This window comes from Heloderma suspectum, chromosome 7 (genome assembly GCF_057233095.1).
Source record: "Heloderma suspectum isolate Gila_16-S chromosome 7, 16-S_ref, whole genome shotgun sequence".
Classification (NCBI taxonomy): domain Eukaryota; kingdom Metazoa; phylum Chordata; class Lepidosauria; order Squamata; family Helodermatidae; genus Heloderma; species Heloderma suspectum.
This window is the reverse complement of record NC_139464.1, coordinates 36,872,478-36,900,022: the sequence shown is the minus strand read 5'-3', so window position 1 is coordinate 36,900,022 and position 27,545 is coordinate 36,872,478. Positions and strand designations below refer to the sequence as shown.

The 27,545-nt window shown below is 40.4% G+C and overlaps 1 protein-coding gene across 1 annotated transcript in view; it reads right to left on the bottom strand.

The window, feature by feature from the left end:
* CRY1 (cryptochrome circadian regulator 1) overlaps positions 1-27,545 on the bottom strand; it is a 39,353-nt gene that overhangs the window by 2,750 nt on the left and 9,058 nt on the right. The window contains exons 2-12 of the mRNA XM_084809679.1: positions 16,939-17,047; positions 14,108-14,250; positions 11,684-11,868; positions 9,075-9,163; positions 7,765-7,905; positions 7,357-7,668; positions 6,032-6,183; positions 5,722-5,924; positions 4,384-4,485; positions 3,305-3,400; positions 65-136 (exon numbers count right to left, since the gene is read on the bottom strand). Coding sequence (XP_084665805.1) covers positions 65-136; positions 3,305-3,400; positions 4,384-4,485; positions 5,722-5,924; positions 6,032-6,183; positions 7,357-7,668; positions 7,765-7,905; positions 9,075-9,163; positions 11,684-11,868; positions 14,108-14,250; positions 16,939-17,047 — 1,604 coding nt within the window. The remainder of the gene's footprint in view (positions 1-64; positions 137-3,304; positions 3,401-4,383; positions 4,486-5,721; positions 5,925-6,031; positions 6,184-7,356; positions 7,669-7,764; positions 7,906-9,074; positions 9,164-11,683; positions 11,869-14,107; positions 14,251-16,938; positions 17,048-27,545) is intronic.

Here is a 27,545-nt window from a genome sequence, read left to right as displayed (position 1 = left end):
ACTTTAAGAATCTATTTGGCTTTCACATGATTACAATGTCATTATGTGTGTTTAGAGAACATACCTTGCTGTATTAAGTGTGTTTTCTGACTGTCCCCATGAGCATAATGCAAAATACCACTCCCTTGAGAGTAACCTGTTAAAACACACATTAAAAATTATTTCTAAATGTATAAAAGAGTAGCAATAAATATTTCTGGGAGCGATTCAGTAGTTTTCCCACACTGTTATAGTAAATTCATATGTAATTACTTGTATATTCAAAACATCCCTCCTCAAAATCATTAGGTATCACAGATAAAACCAGGTCATACATTCTGTAGAAATATATACATCCTCTCTCTTTATTCCAGGGGAGGGCAACCTCTCGCCCATAGGCCTAATCCAGCTTGCAGAGGTTGCTCATCTGGCCTGCTGCTTCCCTGGAGGTATATCCACTGCTATCTCCAATCTGTGATTGGAGGTAACAGTGGGAGATACGGGTGGGGACTCACTCGCATGGCACCTTCTCTATTGTGGAAACGGGTGAGTGGGAGAGTGCTCCTCCAGCTGCCAGCTCAGTCTCAGATGCTTCACCCATGCAGTGGCTTCCCCAATAGCTTGGGGAAACTGCCTAACTGAGCTGATGGCTGGAGAAGTGCTCCACCAGATGGGTGGCTTTGTCTGCCCTGCACCCTCTACCTAATAGGAAAAGCTGTGGGGCAGGCAAAGCAGCTTTGCTGTGTGTGGACCTTCTCCAATGGTAAATGGTCTGTTTGCAACAAAACTGGTTCCCAACAGATGCATCAGAGGATCATCCTCTCTATGCACCTGCAGGGAACCAAATGACATCAGGGTCATGGCCACCACCTCTCACATCATTTGGCCCATGGAGGGCTGGGTGGGTGGGGGTCATCTGCCCCCCCGCCATTTGGTTGTTCCTCCGGCTTTATGCAAAGGCAAGACAAACATGAACTTCTAATACCTAGGACTCTTGCAAAATGCTCTTATTTCAGAATATGCTGAGAAGCAATATGTTACTACAAATCAGTACTTGCCCTTAAAACTTATATAGGTACTTTTGCATATTAACCCTACTTGATTTATTTGAAGTATTTATAAGCCTTTTTTAGGGTCAAGCCCTAATAGAGCGATGTACAAAGAGGAACAATAAAGAGTTCTTAAATCTAATTTAATCCCTCCTGGTCCTTTTATTTTGAGCATCTGCACTTGGCCACAAAGTTAAGTGCCAACCCAATGTTCCCCTCCCAGTTAGCTCAATGTAGCTGTGCCACTTGCTCTTCTTGAGCATAATCCAGAAACAGAAATCCCATTAATCATGTCAGGGGGTTCCGTATGATGACCAGGGCTGTGCTGCTGGCCCCACCCCCAACATCAGCATACCACTCACCCTGTCCCATGGCTGCACATGCATTGCTTAGGACATCTGCAGGGAGGAAGTCTGCATGTAAGCAGCTGCTCACACATAGGCTTCCACACAATCGGGTATCCAATCACGTGAAAGCCCTAACAGACAAGCAGCTGCTCATGCTTGAAAGGGCAGAACTCTGTGCCAATGCATGGATATCCAGGGTGTGGCCTTGCTGCCTGTCCATTGTGTGGCGCTCACTTCACATGATTACTGCATGTAGGGGGCTAGAGATGTGTTTCAAAGTTACAGATTTCCGTTTTCGGCATTAAGGCCAGAAGAACAGGTTACTTAGTCCTACCCATGCAGAGACATTTTCCAACACACTTTGCAAAGCTCATCAATAAAATAGCTGTAATGTCCTTATTTGATCAATCTAGTATCACCCAGCCTAGGCTAAATTATAAAATGATTTATTTGCACATATTGCCTAGAAATGATATTGCTAAGGAAAACACTAGCTTTCACAATTTTTCCTGCATTTTGGCTGAAAAGTCAGCAAATTTGTTGCTATTGAGACCTATCTGGTTAGTTTTCCATGGGAGCCTACCATTTCTTCCCTCTCTCTCTCCCCCTGGCATTTTGGTCTTCAATGTGATCCCCATTTGCCAGATTGGATTCCACTAAGAGCTAGTCAGATTGGAATGTCACAAGCTGCTGATGTGATCTTGACTCAGAAGTTAAGAACTACTCTTCTAGAAGATTTAAGTTGTTGCCAGTGCAGCAAAACCCACCTGTGGTAAGGCTAATAAGTAAGATATCATCTGAGTTCCCTGATTTGGTCTGCTTGCGTAATGAAGCCCAATTCTCCTTCTCTTCTTTGTAAGTGAGCACATTTTGGATTTTTAGACAAGGGGTCTTCAGCAGAATGAAGATGCCCTTGAAGTGTCTTGCTTTTGTTTTTGCGCTATTAAAAACTGTAACCTTTGCAGGTGGCTTGGAAATCTAATCCAGAACAGAGGCAGTATGCATAAATATCACTAGCCTTGTTGTGTACTTAAAGCCAGCAGTTCTGTTGTTCATTCGTTAAGTCATGTCCGAGTCTTCGTGACCCCATGGACCATAGCACGCCAGGCCTTCCTGTCCTGCGCTCTCTCCCCAAGTGTGCTCAAGTTCATATTCATTGCATTGGTGATGCTATCTAGCCATCTCATCCTCTGCCGTCCCCTTCTCCTTTTGCCTTCAATCTTTCCCCGCATTAGGTGGCCAAAATATTTGAGCTTCAGCTTCAGTATCTGTCCTTCCAAAGAGCACTCAGGGTTGATTTCCTTTAGGATTGACTGATTTGACCTCCTTGCAGACCAGGGGACTCATAAGAGTCTTCTCCAGCACCACAGTTCGAAAGCATCCATTCTTCGGTGCTCAGCCTTCCTTATAGTCCAGCTCTCACAGCCATACGTTGCTACTGGGAAAACTACAGCTTTGATTATACGAACCTTTGTCGGCAAGGTGATGTCTCTGCTTCTTACTATGTTGTTTATATCAATATAAACAGGTCTCTGCATGGGGATTTTGGGCACTGGTGCTAACTGGATGTAACTTATTTTTTTCATTTGCAAGCTCCCATGCTACAACATGAATAACCATCTGCAAAGTTCTCTTGACTTTTACTTGGAGAGGCTCAGACAGATTTTTTGCTTGATTTGGATAGGTTAATTATGACAAGATTTAAGGAATTTGTCCCAAAGCTACCATGGGGCATTGTATCCTGTGGTGTATGTGCATCTGATCACAGAGACAAGCAGTACTGACAGAGAGCCTCACTCCCACTGTTCAATTGGTACATCCCAAAGCATTATTTTAAAAAGGCAACTCATATTGTCAAATTGAGCAATTAAGACTTCTGAGGAATGTAACTATGTGAAACTGAAGGAATGCTGTACATAGTATTCTTACCTTGCTGCTGAATTCCACTTGTTCCTGTACGAGAGTCTCCTAGAGCACACGACTGAACACTCCCTATATGGCCTTCATTTGTTCCAATTTGGGATCCTGCAGGAAAGCAATCCACATCATTAGCTGTTCTAATTTCTGGAAAGAATCCATTAACAATCTCCCAGAGAATACCATCCTAGCTACCATGGATGATGATCCCCTTTTCATCAACATTCCCCACAAAGGTAGACTACAAGCCATCAGGAATATCATTCTAGATGAAACTACAACGTATCTAGCCACCAAACTCTGCCACTTTGTATTTACCCACAATTACATCAGCTTTGGTGAAAACACAAAACTTCAGATCAATGGCACTACCATGAATACTCACATGGCTCCACAGCATGTCAGAGTATTCATGACTCACTTAGAACAGCACTGTCTCAATTCCTGACCCCCAAATCCTCTCTTCCACCAGACATCCATTATGACATCTTTATCATCTGGACTCACTGAGAGAAGGAACTTGAGAAGTTCCATCAGGATTTCATGGGGGAAGGGAGCTCAGAGAAGTGGTGGGGGGACTGGATCCTGAGGACATAGGCTACATATTCTCTCCACTTCAATCCAATCTAGCTCCTGATCCTTTTAGAAGCAGAGGGAGAGTCCCACTCACTGCCCCAAGGACCTGACCAGTGCCTGTGCACTGCTTCCTAGTGCCCAAGATATTCCCTGGCAACATGAGGGCAGTGTCAGGGTGGTAGGAAAAGAAGCAGTGTTATTTTAAATTGACTCCCCCCCCGCTACTTGTGTGCCAGGATAAAAGGTCTGTACTGTCAACAGAAACTCTCTCTTATCCTGTCTTCTCCTCTGCATTTTGGCCCTAGCATGTAGACATCCCATTTTACTAATAGTGAGAGTGATTATTAATAATATGTTTCCCATTTAACTTACTTCTATTGTCATGTGCTATTAAAGTTCTGGTTTTAGAAAGCTGATAAGATTTGCTAAATATTACAATGCTGGTAGACGCTTAAGTAGATTTTGCTGTTTTCCCTGCTTAATGTTACTAAGACTCAATAGCAGGGATAGCTTACCACTTGTGTTGGTACAACCTGGGAGGTTTTCTCCCGGAGAATACCCCATTAGGCCACCATTTCCATTTCCATTCCCATTAGAAGGCACTGATGCAAGGAGGCCTAATCAAAATAAAATGCAGTAGCATTAAAATGAGGAATACACATTTCTGTTCAGTAAATATCTTTCCCCATTCTTCCACTGGGCTTCTCTATATTTCACCATAAGAAAAATGTAACAGCTCATAGGTATCAGCTTCTCAGTAACAGCTCACAGGAAGAAAGTATGCAGATCAAGGCAAGATTTTTAAATATACAATGTATACCTAGGCATGGGAACACAGTCTGAGTTAGGACATAATGGTAAATAAACACAGGAACTTCAAAACAAAGGGGAAGAATGCTAAAAAAAATCACCAAGGCTGGTAATTGGGGAACTAAATCCTACTGTGGAAAGACAGCAAGTTTTTATGGTATGGAACGTCATCTTTCTAGACAAAAGGAAGGCAATGCTTTCAAAAAAAGTTAACCTCAGCTTGATCAATCAAATTCTGTTTTATTAACAAATATATGTACTGCCCATCATTCCAGGGTGGCTCACAAAATTAAACACAATAGTTAACATAAAACAGTAATTAAAAAGTACCGAACTCTGAAAGGTTTTTAAAGGTCTGGGGGGGGGGGGGGGAACCTGTCTTTACTTAGCAGCAAAAAGATAGCAATGTAGACACTAGGCCCCTCCAAGGGAAGAGTTCCCAAACCAGGATGATGCAACTAAAAATGCCCTCTCTCTGGTTACCACCTACCTCATCTCTGATATGCTTGAGCACCTTGCCCAAGGGAACATTTGTACCTGGCCAGTAGTTGTTACATCCGTTATCCATAGTGAAGACAGCTACACTAAACTGGGGGGTGGGGCAGGGGAGAACATACGCATGAACACTCCCTGAAGCACCCACTTGTCCAAAGAAGAGAGTCAGTCAGAACTGACATATGGATTAGTGGCAGACTACCTAGTGTCTTACAAGCCCTACTCATACTCCACATACATGAGCTAATCACCTCCATGTTTGGGCAGCACTCCCAAATGCTATGGAGCATTTGGCTCCATAGATGAGTATGCTAGCCAATACAGTGACCTACCTGTGCAAGGAATTAAGGTTGAGACATGAATTCTACATTAAAATATTAGCACCATGCTTTAAAGAGATCAATATGAATGAAAAGCCTAAGAAGTAGTACTTCATTCCCCAATCACTTTCAAGTCAACTAGTTACATTTTTCTAGTATCTGGGCCCTGCGGCTACAGACTAACAATTATGTAAGAAAAGTGGGCTTCCAAATCAGAACATCTCATACCTAAACCTCTGTATCGTGACAGTTGCTGGTAGATTTGTTTCATCCTCTCAATATTCAAGCGACTTGCCTCAGCATGATTTACCATTGGTTTTGGATAATTTACTCCTATTATACATTTTGCAGCCTTCTGTACACCCTCAGGGGCATTCCAAGGATCATATATGTATTTTGCAGGAAAACCTCTGAGTATTGGCAGATAGCGTCTTATTAAAAAAAAAGAAAGAAAAACGTTTAAATCAGTCTTATATGGTATACCTTAATCAACTAATTAAATGTTTAATTTCACTAATATTTGACAATGGTACTTTACCTGATATAGTCCCCATTAGGGTCGGTTCTTCTGCCAAAACCCACAGGACAATAGCAATGGAAAAATTGCTGGAAGAAGGAGCTACAGGATAGCCACATCCAACTGCCTGCATTCACACTCCAGTCAGCATCTAGAAGCAATTCTTCAAATACCTATAGAAAAACAAACACCACTGAGTTAACACATGTTTTTCAGCAAATACCTTTTTGAAACTGTACAGTTTTTAGGCATTAGTATAAAGGCATCTGAATGCTGGCTGTTAAAATGTACACACACACAAACCCTGTTGAGCAAGCTATGTGTGGATTACACAGAGCAGAACTCATTCAGTTTTTGAGCTGCGCTATGTCAGCAGGCAAAATTTTATCTGTATGAGTTACCTGCACAAGAGGCTGAAGGCGGTTTACATACATAAAACCAGATTAAAAAACAGAAACAAAACTAAGACTATCTCAGGGTGGTCTAAAAACAGATCTAGATGCTCCTATGCTGAAGATTGTTCTGTTCCTTTGCTGCAATAAATTTATTCTCTGCAGAGAAGTCAACGCAGCTCTCTTCCACGGATTCCATCCAGCTCCCTCTGATAGCATTCTATGGGTGCCTGACTCAGATATAAGACACATACTGACCAAAACGTGAATACAACACTAAGTGTGTCAGGTTCCTTGAAAACAGGGCAACGGTGGAAGGCTCTGCCCTTTTGCTGGAAACAGAACTATATTTAGAAGCATCGGCACAAGCAAATGCTCAAATGGTTGTGGCTAAAGCTAATCCACAGGAACAGACTGTCCATGGTGTTATTCTGAACATTTAAGCTGATGTAATTTAGTGCCATGAGAAAGAAAGAAAAAAAGAAAGAGGGGTAGGTTCAGAGAAAACAAAAATTTACATAGAGTGTGACATATAATATGTCAGTTCTCCACAAGATGCTGCCATTCAACTAAATTCACTGAATTTATAACAATTAATACATAATTTTTACTGTTATGACAGCCTATAAGTTCCACTCCACAGGTTTAGCAATATCTACAGTTACAGTAGAAATGTAATCATGTTTACTCAGAAGTAAGTCCCATAGAGTTCAATGGGGCTTATTCCTTAGTCAGTGTCCTTAGGATTGCAGGACAAGGGTATTAATTCAATGGGTGAGCAAATACTATAGCCTTCTGCAACAGAAGGAATTATGTACAGAAGGAGCGATGCTACAGATAATGACACAACCTATTCTATATGAATGAAAGGTTATTTAGAAATATTTACGTAACTACAATACTAAACTGAAATCTTAAAGGGAAATACCAGAAATGCATTAATTAGAAGTATACCTTCATTCCTTCTTCCCAACTAATCCACAGATCACCTCGAGTCAAGAAGCATGCCACAGCATGTCTGGCCAAATGGTGGATCCAACCTTCCTGACGTAGCTGGGTCATAATAGCATCAATCCAAGGGAACCCTGTCCTGCCCTCTGCCCATTTTGCCAAAGCTTCAGGATTCTTGTCCCATGGAATTTGCACACAAATGGGATTGCCCTCCATTTTATCAAAGCGTGGATTGTTCGTGGCTGCTGTGTAGAAGAATTCACGCCACAACAACTGACCATAGAGAGAAAGAGGAGGAGAGCTGTTCTTTTTTACCTGAAAATCATAGCAGATGAGAAAAAAATCAGTTGTTTTAAAGCAGTGTTGTGTTATAGATTAAGTATTTGACAGTTCAAGGTGACCAGTTCATACCTTTTTGTACAGGTCTGTCAACTTGAAATAAAAGAGGCGGCAGGACAAGCAGCCAAAGCGTAGATAGGGACTAAGTCCTGTAGGACTTGCGAGAAGAGAATTTGCATTCATTCGTGGCCGTTCAAAGTTCGCTACCCAAGCCTTAAAAAGAAAAACGAAATAGTTATCTACATTTTTAAAGTGTTTTTACATGTCTTAAGATCAATAAAAAAGGAAGTTGGCAACAGCTGGCTGCATATCTAACATCTCAGATGCTAGGAACCACTGAAATTTATCCGTTTCATTTTGTTTACTAGTGAATTTGTTCAGCTTGTTTACCAATGAAAAGCAACACTGGCTCTCTTGTATCAAAGGTGTTGGAAAAGGATGATGTGTAGCAACAACACACTGCTGACTCTTCCCCAAAGGCTACCATACCTGAGACACTCCTTGCATTAAAGATACAAACAAACAAGCAGCTGAATTATATTTAGAAGAATTGACAAAAATATATTTGTTAGGCCACCTCTTAAGTTTTCTTGTCCAATGGCAGAGGTGGTAACTTGTGTTTCTCCTGATGTTTTGCCCTACAACTTCCATCAGCCCTAGCCAGCACAACGAATGGTAAGGGTTAATAAGAGTTTTAGGCCAAAACTTCTGGGGGGTCACAATTTGTCCACCCTTGTCCTATGGGGCTTGCAGTCAAGATTTAAAATTAACATTTTTTTCTTAAAGTGTATACAACATTAGTTATATACAAGCAAAAATTAATTACATGCAAAATTAAATCTAGTCAAGAGTCATTACAAATGATGAACCTTTCAAAATTATTTCCCAATAAAAATGACAAAACTTCAGTTCCTGAAATATGTTTAAAGAAGTTAACAGTTTGTAATATAACTCCAATGGGGCCACGGTGGCTTAGTGGTTAAGACGCTGAACTGCAGACCGGAAGGTCAGCAGGACAGCAGTTCGAGACCTGAGTGCCGCGTGATAGAGTGAGCTCCTGTCTACAGTCCCAGCTCTTGCCAACCTAGCAGTTCGAAAGCAAGAAATTGCAAGTAGATAAATAGGCACCGCTTCGGCGGGAAAGGTAACAGCGTTCCGTGCACCTCGGTGTTCAGTCATGCCGGCCACATGACCACGGAAGCGTCTTTGGACAGCGCCGGCTCTTCAGCTTAGAAATGGAGATGAGCACCACACCCTAGAGTCGGACACAACTGGTTGGGGACACCTTTACCTTAACTCCAACTTACCTTTATTAGAACTACAACCAGTTTCTTCTTGGCTCTACAACTATGCTTAATGGACAGCAAAGTTCAGCAACATACCTTTCTTTCCAAATGCCTTTCCAATCTTGTAAGAGCTTCTGTTTCTCCACCTGGCCAAACAGCAGACGGCAGTCCATCTGTATCAAAACCTGTAGCACAAAAATCATCATATAGTAGCCAAATGATGTTGTCAAGAATGTTGTTTCCCCAGGTGGAAAACAGTTCACAGGTACCAAGAGTCAAAGATTTGGGTGGGGGGGGGGGGGGGAGAAAGACCCAAGTTCTATAGTTAAAAATTTTAACTCCAAAGTTTCAAAGATGTTCTGTCTATGCAATGTTTGCAAATGTGCTGTATATTCCACCAAGCAAATGGATGTGGACCTTCTATTCCTTTGCTAATTAACAGAATTCAGTGGGTTATATCTAGTGGTGCCCCTCTGTGAATGGAAGGATTTCTTCTATTTGCAGAAGGGTCTTTGATTCAGCAGAAGCTTACATATTAACAGAAGAGGGGAAGGAGATTTTTATTTTTTTTTGCCCTTGCACTGTAAGTCCCCTTCATTTTCATTTTCCTGATGAAAAAAATTAATATTCTACACCTAGGCAATTCAAGTTCTGCACCAAGAAAAGCTAAATTCTGCAACCTATACACATTACACAAATTTAGTATATGAACCTGCCTTATATAGGATCAGACCATTGATATGAAAATTGATCCTGTATTTTTTGCATAATTTATTCTGCCTTTGCTACGCACTGAAGTAGCAGCAACACTGAAGCTCCTCCTCAACCACTGCTATTCCCTCAACCATTGAAACTCCTCTCTAGCATCTGAGTTTTCAGCATGCAGTGTTCACACATTCTGGGTTCACAAGTAACTCTATGCCAGCTTGTGGTTTCTTGAACTTGTCATTGCATCTGAGCTTGTCTCCACAAACAAATCATGTTTGCTTTTGTGTGACAAATCACAATTCGAAGTCATCATTTTTTATTGGCTTACAAACTCTGGCTTGTTTTAACTGTGGCTTATCCTTACATCCAAACCCGATACCATGGCTTAACCCTCATGGAACCTATGCAGTACATCATCACAGTCCTGATCTGGTGGTAGGTACAGTTTCCCTTTCCACCAAATAGGAGAGAGAGATTTTCAGGGGGGGGGGGGAGGAGAGAAATGGGACCTCTGGATACTACTTTTTATATAACTTCTTCCAGGTTGCTTGTGCTATGCTCTCCTGGAGGCTTCTCAGTTACAGCCAGCAAATAAGGCGGGGATGCAAGAAGCATGCAAGAATGGTACATTGGGCAGTGACGTGTATTAGTGCAGGAGATAAATATTGTCTCACGTCCCTACAAAGTCAGATATCCAACCATTTGAAAATACTTGCTTAGAAATCTACAGATCTTTCTGGGGCCAGTCTTTCAAAGCTGGGAGAGATCTCTTGCTCGTAATGCTACTGTGGTGGGAAAGGGTTAAAGATTCCTGGAGTCAACTCTCCTGTTAGTGTGTCATGGAATTGGGGAAGGGCGAGCAATTTCCTTGGTTAGTGGTATTCTGAGTGGTGCCAAGCACAGCCAAGAAGATTTCCACACCCTGTTTCTGAAGTATTCCAATTGCATACGAGCAGCTGACACGGTAAAGCCATACCGGTCTGACAGCACTGCAAATGCATTCAGCATACTGGGAAGGAGTTGTGGGGGATGACAGACCAGGAATGGAGAAAAAACATGGTTTCCAATATAAATGTTCTTATTTGCACACTGTTTAAAGCTAAATGAATTATACTCTATGGCAGCTTCCTATGGCAACTGGCATGGTTTCTGCAAGGAAGCTGCTTAGGACGCAATCCTATACACACTCATCTGGGAGTAAGTTCCATTGAACGTCATGTGATTTACTTATTTATTATTTATTTATTTCATTTATTTCATTTCTATACCGCCTAATAGCCGAAGCTCTCTGGGCAGTTCACAAAGATTAAAACCAGAAAGCACATGATAAAGCAATATAAAAGCATTAAAACCACAATATAACAATACAACCAGAATAAAACCTAGCAGCAATGCAGAGATTTAAAATACAGATTTAGAACACCAAAGTGAAAAGACTAGGAAGCTAAAATGCCGGGGAGAAAAAAAAAGGTCTTCACCTGGCGTCGGAAGGAATATAACATTAGGTGCCAGGCGAAGCTCCCTAGGGAGCTCATTCTACAGCTGGGGTACCACAGCAGAAAAGGCCCTCTTCTTGGTAGCCACCTGTCTCACTTCCTTTGGCAGGGGCTCACAGAGAAGGACTGCTGAGGATGATCTTAGGGTCTGCGCAGGCACAAATGGGAGGAGGGGATCCTTCAGATAACCTGGCTCCAAGCCATTAAAGGGCTTTGAATGTTAATACCAGCACTTTGAATCGGGCCTGGAAATGGACTGGCAGCCAGTGCAGCTGGAAAAGTACTGGCATAATGTGATCTCGTTGGCCAGTCCCTGTTAACAATCTTGCTGCCCAGCAGCCATGCACAGGATTGCACTGTTAGTCTCTTTGTATTAGGACATAGTAATAAATACATCCACTTTCTACAAGCAATCCCATGTTAGGGGCACACAGGTAATTAGAAAACAGCAAATTTATTTTTATGGTGCATAAGGAATAATGATGAAGACTCTTGGATTACCTAGTTCTTCTAGTGATGGAACACCATATTTCTCATCATGGTCATCAGAAACTGGGGTGGTACACTTCGACATTACTTCTGCAGTAATAGTTTCCACAGGCATCTCCAGTGGTTCCATTCTACTTATTAAAGTCTGAAATCTCTTATAGGTAAGAGGTGGCTGTCCTCCATTTAATTCTATAATCCTAGGTAGATAGAAGCTAAAAATTAGTTTCTTTTCCAAACGCTGGATATTGCAATACAATTGTACCTGTAATATGAAATAACACCCACTTCATACTGTAACTACAGTAATTAAAATCCCCATAGAGAACCCAGAAAAATTTAATGGCCATAGTCAATAATGGGCAGTATGCTATTGTGCCTACACACCAACAGGACTCACCACTAGCACAACGGGGAGCTAGCGGTTCTTAAAACACTCATTTCCGGAATGGGGCAGGTCAGTGGAGCTCACAGAAGGGAGCTCCACCAACCTGTCCTGATCCAGAAATGAGTATTTCTGGTTTTACTTTAGGAAGTGGTAACTCCTTGTTGCACCAGTGGGGCCAAGATACTGCCCATAATTATTTCAGACTGCAGGGCTAACTACCACCAGACAAATAACTAAAGAAAGGAAGAATTTAAACAAGAAAGTATCTATGTTAAGCTACAGAAGATTAACAAGATCACTGCAAAGATATATACTGTAGCTAGCTATGGACAGTTGAGGTAGCAGCTGGATTTTATATTTTCCAAAATGGAGAATCAAGAATTGTCTGCTACTTGCTTGTTCCCAGAGGTCCGAGGGACACTGAAACCATCACTTCACTGGCAGAGCCCAATTTGAAAGTCTGCAAACATATCATTTTAAGACTGCCTATGCAGATATCCTGACCACAACATACAGTCAGCCTTCATCCCTGCCATCAACCTGTTTTTTTGTAACTTCTTGTGATCTGGAGATCTCAAAAGTCTGCACATTTTGTGTGATCTTTTTAGTTGACCTAATAAAGGTATTACACAATATGGATTTTGACATTTTTCTTAAGGCCAAGAAGGCTGCATTTTTCTTTCTTTTTTTACATTGATGGCCGCAGGATGTGACATGATACTGCCTTCAGAGGTAAGGAAACACAATGTTCCTTCTACTCACCTGCTGGGGATAACTTTTATTAATTCATGAAAGCACACCATCGGGGAGGAGGGGGGTTGTTCATGTTGCTGATTGAAGAGAATATCAGTGCATTTATGGGCAATGGTTTACGCCCAGAAACAGTCGCACATTCTCTGAATCAAAAAGATTTTATTTATAAAAGGCAACATCTGCTAAAACTACATTAATGTTTCATTCAGGTGAGCTGTACTGATATTTATTTCAAATATATGCACTAATTCAAGGTTACCAACACTGAGTAATGTGGGCTTTCTGGAAAATTTTGAGTGAGAGTAACATGCCCTAAAACAAGGGTGAGCAATGTGGTGAAATGGGGAACTTCTGTTTTTATTAAAGTTCAGCAGATTATATTTATATCATTGGGATTAGCTGTACTGCTGGTAGAATTTCATGGTCACAGGGCTACTTTACTAAGTTGGGATTGGTCAATGGAGTTTAGAGGGCAGTTATGACTGTTGGAAGCTGGGGACTGAGAGTGAGAGATGTGTGCATGTCCTGGGTTTTATTATTTCACATTTATTTATTTATTTCTATACCGCCCAATAGCGGAAGCTCTATTCGAAGCTTTGAAAGAATGAGAATTGCTGTTACTGTTGCTTAATTAAGAAAACCTGCCCCTCCCCCACCCGCTGAAATTTAGCAGTGTGGCAGCAGCAGCAGCAAACAAATGACTATTCTGCTTCAAAACAAGCTACACGTTCCCAGTGCACCTTCTTTTAAAGAAAAATCCCTGTGTGTTTGCTATTGCAAAAAGGGCCAGGAAGTAGCATGTGGCCTGCGTCTTGCCCACTCTTGCCCTAAACAATAGCGATACAATTTGGTTACTAAAACCATCCATAAACAGTTGAACTGAAATATTTTATTAGGACAAATTACATAAATAAAGTGTTTTAAATGCTATTTTCAAACAAATTCAAAGCTTTACTTGAAAAGTAAACAAGAACTTATTTTTATTGGAATACTTGTCAATATTTTAAGACATGACAACTCAATGGCACACAGATTTTCCTTACATTGTTCAAAAATGAAGGCACTGGAAACTAACCTGTCAAATTTTACCAAGATGGGATGCATTCATGTTACTAAATAACTTTAGGAAGCAATGCATTTTTACAAATGGCAAAATTCCCATGGGAAAATATTGTACTGGACAATTTCCCATTACAGAAAATTGTCTGTTCTGCTTTATCATTAACACTTATATATATTGCATAATAAATAGTAAACTTAGCTTACTCTCCTTTACACTTAGGAAACAGGTTACTTACTTGTCTAGGTCATATAAAGTATGGGAAATTCGTACAATGACCTCCACTCCTGCTTCAGTAGCCAACTTCTTAATTGCTGCATCTCTCTCCTTCCCAAATGGCTCAGAGTCATATTCAATAGAAAGTTTTGCAATATTCCATTCCTATGGTTTTGAAAACAGATGTAACTTTTAAAAGGGTAGTTGTTTGAGGTCATGAAGACAAAAAGTTAGTAAATATTAACTCTGTAATATTCTGTAATAATTTCAAGTACTCTGACATCACAAAAATAAGTAGTCAACTGTATTAGGAAGCATAGAGAGCCCCAAAGAATTCTGCATTTTTGTAACAATAGTCAGCTGTATAGAATTATACTATTTATGCAAGCCAAGAATTCTGCCATTTTGAGCAAGTGGAAGTAAAATCTTTAACTCCTATCTGTCTTGAAGTTGCAGATGTAACTGGTCAAGAAATTGAATTGGTTCCCTGAAAAATGAACATTGGCTCAAAATGCTGTCTCAAAGATCTTAAGGGTGTTTTGACAAACACATTCCTAGCCTTCCCCTCCTCCAGCTACTGCTGGAAAAGAGGAAAAACCCAGATACATGACTTTTGTTTTTTACAAAAACGATTTTTTTTGTTTTGATTACTAGTAAGGAAACTAGGATAAGAATTAAAATGGTACATCTTTTTTCTTTCACTGTGACAATGCTGCAAGAATCCTCTTGGGATTCCACAGTGCATTCTGTTACCACTTCCACTCGTATAGGTCAGTTTCCTAGGGTCTGATTGAATAGAGGTAGCCTTTTCCTTTCCTCCCTCTTTCAGAAGTTTGTTTGCACACACTCTACCTTTAACTCAGAAGAGTTTCTACCAAGAGTTGCTACCTTGGTAGAAAGAAAAAAGAAGAATATGCTGATTCCCATGAATACACATTATCACCAAAACATATTGTAAGCACTGGGCGCATTCAGACAACATGCTAGCCCATGATGGGTGGCTAGTGTTTCAAACAACCCACAGCGTGTGGTCAGCACACTCGCCAGACGATCAGGCAAACAATTCACAGTGCATGGCTTATTTCCCCCTTCATCCTGCCTCCCTCCCCATCAGTCCTCCACCTAGCATCCCAGGGGACCTGGCGGCAGACCCATCTTGTCTACGCCAAGTCCCCCTTCCCAGCTCCAATTGCGACTGGAGCCCTTTAAAAATTTTTCACGGCCATGAATGTGTGCAAAAACGGGACCGGGAGAATTTATTTGCACTTCCGTATGCCTGGGGAATGTTTAAAAAGATTTTTTAAGGAGCACCCATGCCAAAAATCAGCTGAGGGGGGGAATCCAACCCCCACATGGACCCTTGGGCAATAGGGTCCATGGCAGGGGGTTGGATTCCCCTGCTCCCCAGCCGATTTTCGGGACAGGGGCACTTTAATTTTTTTAAAAAAGAAAAACAGTTCCGCACATTCCCTGGGCGTGGGGAAGTGTGAAAAAATTTCCTGGTCCCATTTCTGCACACAAATGGGGCCAGGAAAATATTTTTTGAAGAGGGCTCTAACCACAATCAAGATTGTGATTGCAGCCAGGAAGGGGGGATTGGCGGATGCAAAGGGTGGGGTGACAGCCCCTCCAATGTGCCATTCGGTCACCACTGGAGGGGCTGTCACTGGCAAGGGGAAAAGGGCAAGGACAGCGGCTTGGCCATGATTGCGAATGGTGATCATGGCCAGTATAGTATGAAACTAATTAGAAAGCCAGCACAGAGGAAATTACAAATATGGCATCCAATTAAATTCCTCATTAAGCCCATAAGGCAACACAGTCCTTAATGTACATATCCAGAACATTTCCTTTCTTTTCAGTAGATGGCGTAGCCTGGTTCCACAGCATTTTCTGGGAACTGAGCCTGTGGAACCAGGCTATACCATCTACTGAGAAGAAAGGAAACTTTCTGGATATATACATTAAGGACTGTGTTGCCTTATGGGCTTAATGAGGAATTCACTTGGATGCCAATAGTGATCACGGACCTGCTCAGCAAGAGCAGCAGGGGTTTCTGCCACTCTTGCCGAGCGGCTCACTGCCTGATGCCTTCTACCTATGATGGGTTGGCATGTCTGGGTTCACACAACATGCCAACCCATCATGTGTAAAACAACCCCTACTGCAGATTGTTCGTTATCAGGATGGGTTGTTTGGTAAAAACCTACCCTGATAAGAACGGTCCAGGTATCATGGGCAATCACCCATGATGGGTTAGCGTGTCATGCGAGTCCAGTCACTGTGTTTTTGCTTCCTCTGAAGACAACTTAATAATTTTTAAAAATATTTCTGACAGTGTTACAATACCTGTACTGCAATGAAAGTAAAACATTGAAAAGGAAGTTACCTGACTAGAAGTGTCTTGTTTTTAATTTTCAACATTTTGATATGTATCTGAGGCACGTTACAGTCTTGGAATGTGGTGTGTATACTGCTTTTCAAATTTAGTCATAGTATTCAAATAAGTTGAAGACCACAGATCCATAATGGTTGATCTGTTCACTACTCAAATTAGCAATAATCACTGGATACACACTACACAACTCTTGTGAAAACTCTTCCTACGTGAAAGCAAAACTCACTCAAGAATGCTCCAAACTGAATGCAATTACTTCTATATTAATACGCTGTAACATATTCTTTCCAGACCAAGACTGATAAATGTATACTAGTTCATTTATAATTTATTTATTTCATTTTTATACTGCCCAGTAGCCAAAGCTCTCTGGATGGTTCACAAAATTAAAACCACAAAAATACAACAGAAAATACAATATACTGTAGTCAAACCTAGAGTGCATAAGAATTTACCTTAAATAGTCTAGGAAACACATCTGCGGGCTGTCCTCGAATCACAAACAAACGAGAATTTAACTTCCGTAAGTTGGCATCCAAGTCTTCAAGACACTGAAGCAGAAACCTGTAAGGAAGATTATATAAGAAATGAGCAATTATTTTCTGAAATGTTCGCCTCAAGTTCAAGATTTTGTGCATGAAGAGCAGTCATGACCAATCACCCAGGTTCTATAGACTGGCCTTTGTACACGTCACACCACACATACTCTCAAATGTTTACACAGCACTTTTCCCAATTGTTCACAGCACCTGAAACAATTCTTAGTAATCCTTACAACTACTGTCAAAGATGAAACAACAGTGTTAGCCACATGCAGATAAAGGACTAGGGTTGAAGAACACTTTCTTGCTTAAGGCTACCCAGTGTGTGTGTGTGTGTGTGTGAAAGAAAGAGAGAGAGAGAGCGCGCGCGAGAGAGAGAAAGAGAGACCAACCTTAGACAATGATATACAATTATGCAATTCCAACTACTTTGAAACAATCTACATTAACCACATACCGTGCTGCTAGTTAAGAAAGTCATACAGTATAGCAACTTTCCATGCAAAAGTCAGCACCTGAAAAATCATGTTCACAGTGAGCAAGCAAATAGGTCTGTTCTGTATTAGTAAATGAATAGTTTCACGCTAAGTATGTATATTTGCCAAGCAAATTAATGGTGAAGCAATAAATTATGTAACTTGATTAAGAAGGGTGTGTAGCTCTATCTTTTAAAAAGTGAGCATATACAAGTCATTAAAACCATAGGTTGGAAATATCATAGCAAAAATTACCATGTACCTACAAAACTACTCACTTGTAGTCTAACCTGCACATGCAGGAAAAGGTGAAGCTAACCAGCCCCTCTTATGAGTAAAAATCAGACGAGCTAATATTTTTGCCGACCTCAGGGGGCTAATTTCTAAGGCTGATATATTGACAAGATAGTACTTTTGTGTGTTCTCCAGGAGTTTTTTCTACATATACAAGATCATATTAAACAAGAGAAAGGATGAACAAATATCCAAGAGTAACATTTAGTCAGCTCATCCATGCCCTACATTTCTGTAGTACACAGATTCAAATGCAGATCTGATGTTTATTTATAGGCATTACCTGAAATTGGTGTCTATTTTGATTATTGTGCCCTTTGTTAGTTATTTGTTCACATTCATATACCACTGCAAGTAAATCTGTTAACAGGAAAAGTAGCAAACAACTAGACAAAAACTAAGAATAGCCCTATATCACATTACTTTCTATATGCAGTAATAGGTTTGTGTTCTACTGCATACAGATTAAATTGCCCCTGGTCTCCCCTTTATTATATAGCAGCAGGACACAACAAGACCAAAGCAATATGACAGGAACAGGCCAATTTTTTTATCTCAGAAGTTCACTGTGGAAAGGGTCCATTGGTTAAGAGTCAATTAGTCAAGCCTGCATATTTGTATTATGTATCCACATTCTCAAGTTGCTTGAAGCGTATAGGCTATAATTTATTACCATTTTTCTTCTTTGAACAAGTACGGTAAAAGTACAGACTTTCTTCCCCCTTTACTGTAGAGTTATAAAAACTGAATGGCATCTTGCCGTCATATCTGTGATTGTGAAAAAGGAGTGGGTGCATTTTTGTTTCTAGGTAATTAAGGTACTGGATGTTCAATGGGATAAGATTATTGTTAAACATCCACGGTATTAGTGCAATCTATGCCATTGATCTATCTCTGCTTCTCTTCAGTTGAATGTTATGCTGCAATATCTGTGGCCCTAGCCAGGCATATGTATCCCAAGCTCTCTGGCACCAATTACTTATCTTTTTTTTTTTATGTAAGAAGGCCTTCTAATAATTGAGTCTTACAGCTGACTACTTGGGGCAAATAGGGATTGAGCAACTAGAGTATGTCTTTCTGAAAGCACTACCAACAGCCGGAGAGAACTCACTCACCTATGGCAACCCTATACTCGCCTTTCTAGGGGCAAAAATCTGTATGCCCCCTCAGTGGAAGCCAAAAAAAGAGAAGCCCAGGTGAAAGAGTTATACTATCAGCTCCTGAGGAAATAGCCAATGGTCCTTAGAGAATTCTGTTTTATCTGTCTTGTATTTTTTTTAATCAGCTATGATAGATGGTCAAATAACAGCTCTGCGCTGAGTGACCTGAAAAAAAGATGGAATAAAATTTAAGTAGCTCTGCCTACACACCATGGCTGTGGGGAGGGAGAGAACAGCAGGCAAATTCACTGAACAATCTTGCATGCTTAAAGGAGACAGACCTTGCTAAAGACTAAAGGTTGTTGTTGATCAGTCGTTAAGTCGTGTCCAACTCTTCGTGACCCCATGGACCATAGCACGCCAGGCCTTCCTGTCCTCCGCTCTCTCCCGGAGTGCGCTCAAGTTCATATTCATTGCATCGGTGATGCTATCTAGCCATCTCATCCTCTGCCGTCCCCTTCTCCTTTTGCCTTCAATCTTTCCCAGCATCAGTGTCTTTTCCAGTGAGTTGACTAAAGGTCATATATTATGAAGTAAGAGGGTATGGGCTTCAATCTGCACCCTATAAGCACGGTTAGGATCATAGTTAACAAGCCATACTTCGCTTTTATTGTGAATGTTCTTCAAGAGGCATACATTCCTACATCTCTGTACTGAATAAAGAATTGTTGGAAATAATTTCCAGCATATGGGAAAGAATAGGTTTTATGCCTCTTGTTTTTATAGTACTGACAGTTGTTTATTGTAATGAATGTTTCATTTTTACATACACTGCTCTGAATTCACTTTGGGATGAAGGTGCAGTTCATAAAATTTTAAAATAAAGAATGACATTGAGCTGGTTTGGGCTTCATGCTGAACCAGAGTTTAACATGATGAGAATGCACTGCAGCAATCCTTGGCCTTGTATGCTCCCATCTCCCCCTCCAGCATGGTTGCAAGGCACTGGAAAGCCTTCACTTCTGTTTTTGAACCTCTTCCAAATCTGGCAAACTTTGGTTAATCTTAACTACTGTTAGTTTCAAATGAGCTATCTTCAAATGGTGGTTTACGAAGCTGGCTTAAACTAACTATAGTTAAGATTAAGCACAGTTCTAGATCATTCTCATCATAATGATATACACTACAAATATTCTCATTTTTTTTAGTAATTATACAGCTACTACTCCACAAGGACAGACTTTTTTTTTTTAAAAGTATCTTAAATTAAATGAATATTTATATAAGACATGGAGTGGAGGAAAGTATATGTGGATCTACTGGTTGATCTGAGGATGATTTGAAGTCAATTGGCAAGGATTTGACTGCCAACTGTTTAACAAAGACAACAAAATTCCACCCACCCCCCCTGCAGAAATGAAGAAGGCTTGCAATAACCAGGAGAGGATTTTTATGTGAAATAATTATGAGCTCAGTTTATTTCTGCTACTGAAAAAAGAAATCCTGGGCTCAGAATTTTATAATTCTAAGTGTATGTCTTTTGCATCAAGCTTCAGGAACAGTAACTTTTACACAACTGCTAGGAACAGCCAGGAGCTGCATACTGTTCAACAGCCTGGTTAAGGAGCCCTACCCCCTAGGGACAAACATCTGGGGGCTACCTGGCCACAGCTGCTAGGCAACACACTTCAGAAGGAGCAGTGTCCGTGAGGGCTACTGTGGAACTTTTAAAGAACCTTAGTTGAAATAGCCACAGCAGCAGCAGCAGAGGGCTAGGAACTAGACATTAAACATCATCAATTCCACAGATCCTTCAGTCACTACTGCCTTTAAGAAAGAAAGTGAAGAAGCTTCTGTTTGTTAATTTTTCTCTCAGCCACTTTAGAGGCCTTTTGTCAGGCAGAAAGGTGGAATATAAATATTTTAAGTAAACAGAGCAAAAATTCAACTGTTGCTAGGATACTACCAGACAGCATCTTCCCCTAGCAATGGCAGCAGTTAATAGGAGGAAATGTACCCCATAGTAGAGGTACTAACTAGCTCTTGTTCCTATGCCACATACACTGATCCTGCTGATATATTTGGACTAGTCACTATCAGCTCTCTTGTTACCCTTTTAGAGTTCTTTGAGAGTGTCAATAAACATGTAGACAGGGATGATCTGGTAGACATTGTTTACTTGGACTTCCGAAAGGCTTTTGACAAAGTTCCACACCAAAGACTCCTGAGCAAACTTAGCAGTCATGGAATAAGAGGACAGGTCTTCTTATGGATCAGTAACTGGTTAAGGAACAGAAAGCAGAGAGTAGGAATTAATGGTAAATTCTCCCAATGGAGGGAAGTAAATAGTGGGGTCCCACAGGGATCTGTATTAGGACCAATGCTTTTCAACCTGTTTATAAATTATCTGGAATTAGGCATGAGCAGTGAAGTGGCCATGTTTGCGGATGACACCAAGTTATTTAGGGTGGTTAAAACAAAAAGGGATTGTGAGATCCAAAATGATCTCTCCAAACTGGAAGAATGGGCATCTAAATGGCAAATGTGGTTCAATGTAAGCAAGTGTAAAGTGATGCACATTGGGGCAAAAAATCCCAACTTCAAGTATAGCCTGATGGGACCTGAACTAGTGGTGACCAACCGGAAAAGAGATCTTGGGGTTGTGGTGGTCAGCTCAATGAAGATGTCAACCCAGTGTGCAGCTGCTGTAAAAAAGGCAAACTCCATGTTAGGCATAATCAGAAAAGGAATTGAGAATAAAACTATCAGTATCACACTGCCCCTATACAAATCTATGGTGCGACCACACTTGGAATTCTGTGTACACTTCTGGTCACCATGCCTAAAAAAAGATATTGAAGAGCTGGAAAAAGTGCAGTAAAGGCAACTAAAATGATCAAGGGGCTGAAGCATCTCGCCTATGAGAGAAGGTTACAACAGCTGGGATTATTTAGCTTGGAAAAAAAGAAGTGTAAGGGGAGACATGATAGAGGTCTGCAAAATTACTCATGGTGTGGAGAATGTGGATAGGGAGACATTTTTCTCCCTCTCTCAAAATACTAGAACCCAGGGTCATCCTATGAAGCTGATTGGTGGGAGAATCAGGAGAGATAAAAGGAAGGACTTCTTCACACAGTGCATAGTTAAACTATGGAATTCTCTGCCACAGGATGTAGTGATGGCCACCAATTTGGATAGCTTTAAAAGGGTGTTGGACAAATTCCTGGAGGAAAAGGCTATCAATGGTTACTAGTCTTGATGGCTATGTGCTACCTCCAGTACCAGAGGCAGTATGCCTATGTACACCTATTGCTGGGGAACATGGGTGGGAGGCTGCTGTTGCACTCGTGTCCTGCTTGTGGGTTTCCTGTGGGCAGCTGGTTGGCCACTGAGTGAACAGAATGCTGGACTAGATAGACCCTTGGTCTGATCCAGCATAGCTCTTCTTATGTTCTATGTTCTTATATTTCCTCAGTATTTTCTTCCCATTATAACCTACAATCTATCAGATATCTAACCTCCCCTTAGTATATAGAAACTCTTCAGTAAGATTATGTACACTGACTTAGTATTCAATACTCTTCAGTTCCTTGTAGTCACCTTCAAAATTAGTTTCCCCCCCCCCCGCTATTATCTCCCAGTTCACTTTCTGATTCAGAAAACTATTTTCCGTTACTTTCTTTCCCCATCATGCTCCATTCTACTAAAGTAAATAGAGTACTTGGTCCAATCCAGAGTCTCCCACTGAACTTGCCCAGTTAATTCCAATAACAGATATTTCTTAAGCAGATAGTGATCTCCCTGTATCTTTCTAATGATGATACCCTACAGATTCTTGAGGCTCAGTGAGCAGTCCAATGGACAACTAGATTTGAACCTCTGAAGTCACTTCAACAGTATTGACATCTAACATGTTGTTGCCGTTGTTTTTAAAGTGGATTAACCTTGATTTTATCTAGCCACTCACAGTAAAGATAGCCAGAGATATTAAGAAATAAGGCTCCATTTGTCTAAGAAGATTTTTTTTTTTTAAAGAAACAACTTCCTGAATTAATTTCTAGGCAAACCAGATAACATATAAGGTGGAATTTGTTTAATACTACACTATTAAGCTTTACACAATGTTGCCAAAAATGTCAGCAAATTCAGAGAACACATATTACTCTGGCGACATCAGCCACTGAAGTAGCAGGACCAATATGTGGAACTTGTAAGATGATTATGTTCAGACTGGTTTTAAAGGTTTTGCACATTTTATAGCATCTATTAGCTATCAAATACAACTATGTTTTTCATAAAATCAAGTTCAGGTGTTTTGTTGCATTATTTCTATTTAATGTCTGCTTCATACAACAATTCATGGAAACTACTGAGAATTGCATGTATTACCAAATGTGTCCAATACAGACAGCACAATGGAGATACTAAATTCTGAATAAATTAAAGGATGCTCACATAGAAATATGATGACATGGACAATTGCAGTGGATTTAAGGTACAATCCAATGGCTGTATAGACAATGTCTAGACGGCCATAGGATTTTTCATTTTCTGGGAACTGGGCTCGGAGCCAGCATTCCAAGGTCAATTCCCAGAAAACCAACTCCCCGCCCCCTCTCTCTTGAAGGTGATGTCGTTCGTGCCCAGCTCTGTGCTTGTAAGAGCAGCACGGAGCAGCTGAAAAGGGGGCAGTCGCGGGGGCAGAAGCACCATTACGATGTTTCTTAGGCGCCATCCAGCCTACCCCGCCCTGAGGCGCCCTGACTAGACAGCTGTTTTCGGCGGTCTAGCTGCAAATGCAAGGCAGCCAGAGCGCGGAGAAGATCCACTCCACACTCTGCCCACCCTACATTGGATAGCCCAATCCTCAGAGTTTGGAGGCAACCGACTATTCCCATAGGATTGTGCTCTTAGATATACAGATTTATATAAAAGCTTTCACTGCAGCAACAGATTTTTCTCTTGAAACAAGTTTTACTTCAAGCATTAAAAACAGTTTATGGTGTTTCATGGCATTTTTTGTAACCCTTAATAGCTAGCTGGTAACATGTGCTTATTATTCACTGTCCAAGAATACATGAGATAACCGAACTGGTGGTGGTGGGAGAATAGTTTTGTAAAGAAGGGAGTATCTACAGAACCAGGAATATCTTTTAGCTTTCCTAGTTCACCTTGGATACCTATGACAGGATTCCTAGCAATATTTCAATGTAGTTGCTTCACAACTTAGTTTCACCAAACAAGAGCAGAAATAGAATGATCAAATTTTGTTTTCTTCTGATTACCTCAAGGTGAGGATAGAGTACACTGGCACAATTGAGAGATCTACTGTAGATCTGAAATGAAATCAACTTCAGGTGGCTCTTCACACATTAAGATTTCAACACAAATGATTTCAGAGAAAATCCTCAAGTCTTTCCAAGGAATTCATAATTTTATTAACGCCTTCTAAAAGTTATGACATACCTTTAGAGGCTATGTTTGCTTATCACGACTGAATTAACCTACCAAGACAGCTTTCGATATCATCGACCATGGAATCCTTCTGAAGTGTCTGACATGGGACTTGGAGACACTGTTCTACTGTGACTCCAGTCCTTCTTAGAGAGGCAATTTTGGAGGTGATGCTGGAGATTCCTGTTTGATGTTGCAGTTGCTGGACTGTGGTGTACCTCAGGGTTCCATATTGTCCCCCCATGCTATTTAACATATACATGAAGCCACTGGGAGAGGGTGTCAAGCATTTTGGGGGTTGGTGTCACCAGTATGCTGATGACACCCAATTCTATCTCTCCTTTCCATCTAAATCCAAGGAAGTTGTTCTAGTTCTAAATTGGTGTTTAATTTCCTTGTTCCTGTCCAACTCTGGCTTCAGCATAATCAACATAATTTTTATTGAAAAGTGAAGCAAAATTGATTATAGTCGAAATTTAGAAGAGTCTAGTCCAGGGGTGGGAAACCTATTTCAGCGCAAGGGCCAAATTCAGTTTTGGAGAAGCCCCTAGAGGCCGCAGTCTAGTGGTGGACAGGGCCAAAGGCAAGAGGGGTAGGGCCAAAAATACAAAAACCACTAGCATACTTTACTTTAAAGCTCTTACTACTTGTAACTAAGCCTTGGGCAGGCATTTCAACCTTTTAGAATGGGGGAAAATGGCACAAAGGCCAGACACTTACCAAACAATCAGTGGTTGGGGGAAAGAGGCATGGCCATCTGGAGAACCCCAGAGGGCTGGACTGGGACCCAAGAAAGTTAGATTTGGCACCCAGGCCTGAGGTTCCCCACCCGAGGACTAGTCCTTATCCAAAGAAAACACTGGCGTTGTATGGTGGTGTAAGAAAAATTATTAGTCTAAGTATGCAGAAGGGGCCCAAGAGGAAAGAGAACCTCTGAAAAGTAGTAACACATACACAATTCAAAGTCCCCAATAGATTGGGGGGGGGGGAGACACCAAGTTTAACAAACGTTTACTCTTATCTCCATCTGTGTATAGCTCTTCTCCCATTTCCTTATATGATTTCTAAAGGATTGTTTCAATATGAATCAACAGGAATAGTTTCTTAAATAGGTCGTTGCTCTAGCAACCAGCAGGCTGTTTGGTCTACTCCCCGTCACAATGACCTACTTTAAAGATCATGCTACAACACAGTTTCATAACTAGAATTTCAAGTTCATTACTGCAATGTTTTGAAGAGATCATACTGCCACAAATAAATCAGAAAAGGTATAGTCACTTAACTATCCTACACCTACACCATTTGCAGAGAAACACATCTTTAAATGCGTAACATTCACATTTCAGAACCCTGATTAAAAATTACAACTCCACTATAGAAGGATATAGCATACAAAAGCCTCCAGTCTAGGGTTCCTCCATTCTCCCAGAGACATGTGATCAAAACCTGCATAACTAATAACAATATTTACAAATTAAAGGCTGGATTCATAATGGTATCCATGCAAGGTATCCTCTAACTGCAGACTAAAACAGAATAGCACAATTCTTCTTTTATTATGGCATCATGGATTAAAATACCAGGCAAAAAATAGATTCAGATGTTCTACAATGGAAGTTCTATAACTACAAGGATTTTGCTCTCTTAAGCCTGGCTGCCCATGATTGAACCCGAACCTTGAAAATCAAACATAAAAAACTATATATAAATATAAAAAGGGTGTGTGTGTGTGGGGGGGGGAGCTTGTCTTCTAGATTTTTGATTGCATTAATTACCTTTTTAACCAAATAATTAAGCTTTGAATGGTTAACTTCCAATAATTACATCAAACTTTAAAGATTCAAAGTTTTACCCAAGAACTCAGGAGAAAAGCCCATTCTATTCAAGTCAGCAAGCAAATCCCCTTCTTCCCAAACTTGTGGGTCCTACTCCTAACTTCTAAAGGGTAGTTTCACAGCATGGCTGGGGTGGGTGTTAGATATAAACTTTTGTTGTACATTATCTTCATAACTTTCCTTAAATTTTCATCTTTGTTGCAGGAATATTAAATGTTTCTGTTCTATCAAAGCACTATATTTTATAACTGGGAAAATGTAACACATCCCTAGACAGCACATACATGGCCATTTGTAATTATAGTATGGAATGTAGATGAACAAGTGTTGTGGGCATTTAATGAGCATAATTTGTGACGCAAATAGTGACAAGCAACACATCACCTCCCACTGCTGAATCCAGGTAGGATAAAAATTAAGTGCAAGAAATCAATTTTAATTAATACAATATATTTTTATATTTAGTGAACCCTAGAATAGCCTGGTTTAAAATTACATCTGAGTACAATATGGACACAAATATTAACATCTACATTTATGATCCCTTAAAACTGAATACATAACCCTCTAATAGAAACATTACGTTAAAACTTCTTTTTCTATAAAAATAAATAAATCAGAGGCCAAAATTTGTGATGTTGAAGTATTAGAGAGGCCACAATAACTCATGTATCATGTTTATTATTGTGTAAATTATGCACACTTAAACTGTCAATGAAATAGCAAGGAGATGTAATTTTCATATCACAGAGGAACACTATTCTGTCCAATACAACCCAGCCCTTGCTTTTGGAATGTTCAGGGCACTCACTGTATATGCAAGTGCCTTTTCAGTGGCAACCCAGTTTTGGAATGCCATCCCCAGAGAGGTTCGCCTGGTGCCTTACACTGTAATATTTTCAGCACCAACACCTATTTATTCTCCTAGGCTTCTTAATCCTTCAGCATTTAAAAAAATGAACTTATGTTTTCTAGATCTTTGCACTGATCCAGCCTAGATTGATTGACTTCAATTGCCCCGCAAACAGCTTATTTTAAATGATTTAAAAGGTTTCCATCTGTTAAAATCAAGTAACCAAATTACAATAAATAGCCAAAAATAAATAAATCTGGCATTCTTACATAAACTATTACAATAGATTAGACATCTGTTAAGTCAGGATACAAATGTACTTTATTTTTTCTATAATTAATAAAGGCAAACCTGTTTAGAACAAATTATGGCATTATTGTCTCACTTACTTAGCTTGGCATGTACTCAGTAAGATTTGACATCATATCACAGTCATACAGTGTCTTTTCTAAACTTTTAAAATGTGTGCCATGATAAAACATAGGATTTTTAGATTCAGTAAATGGAA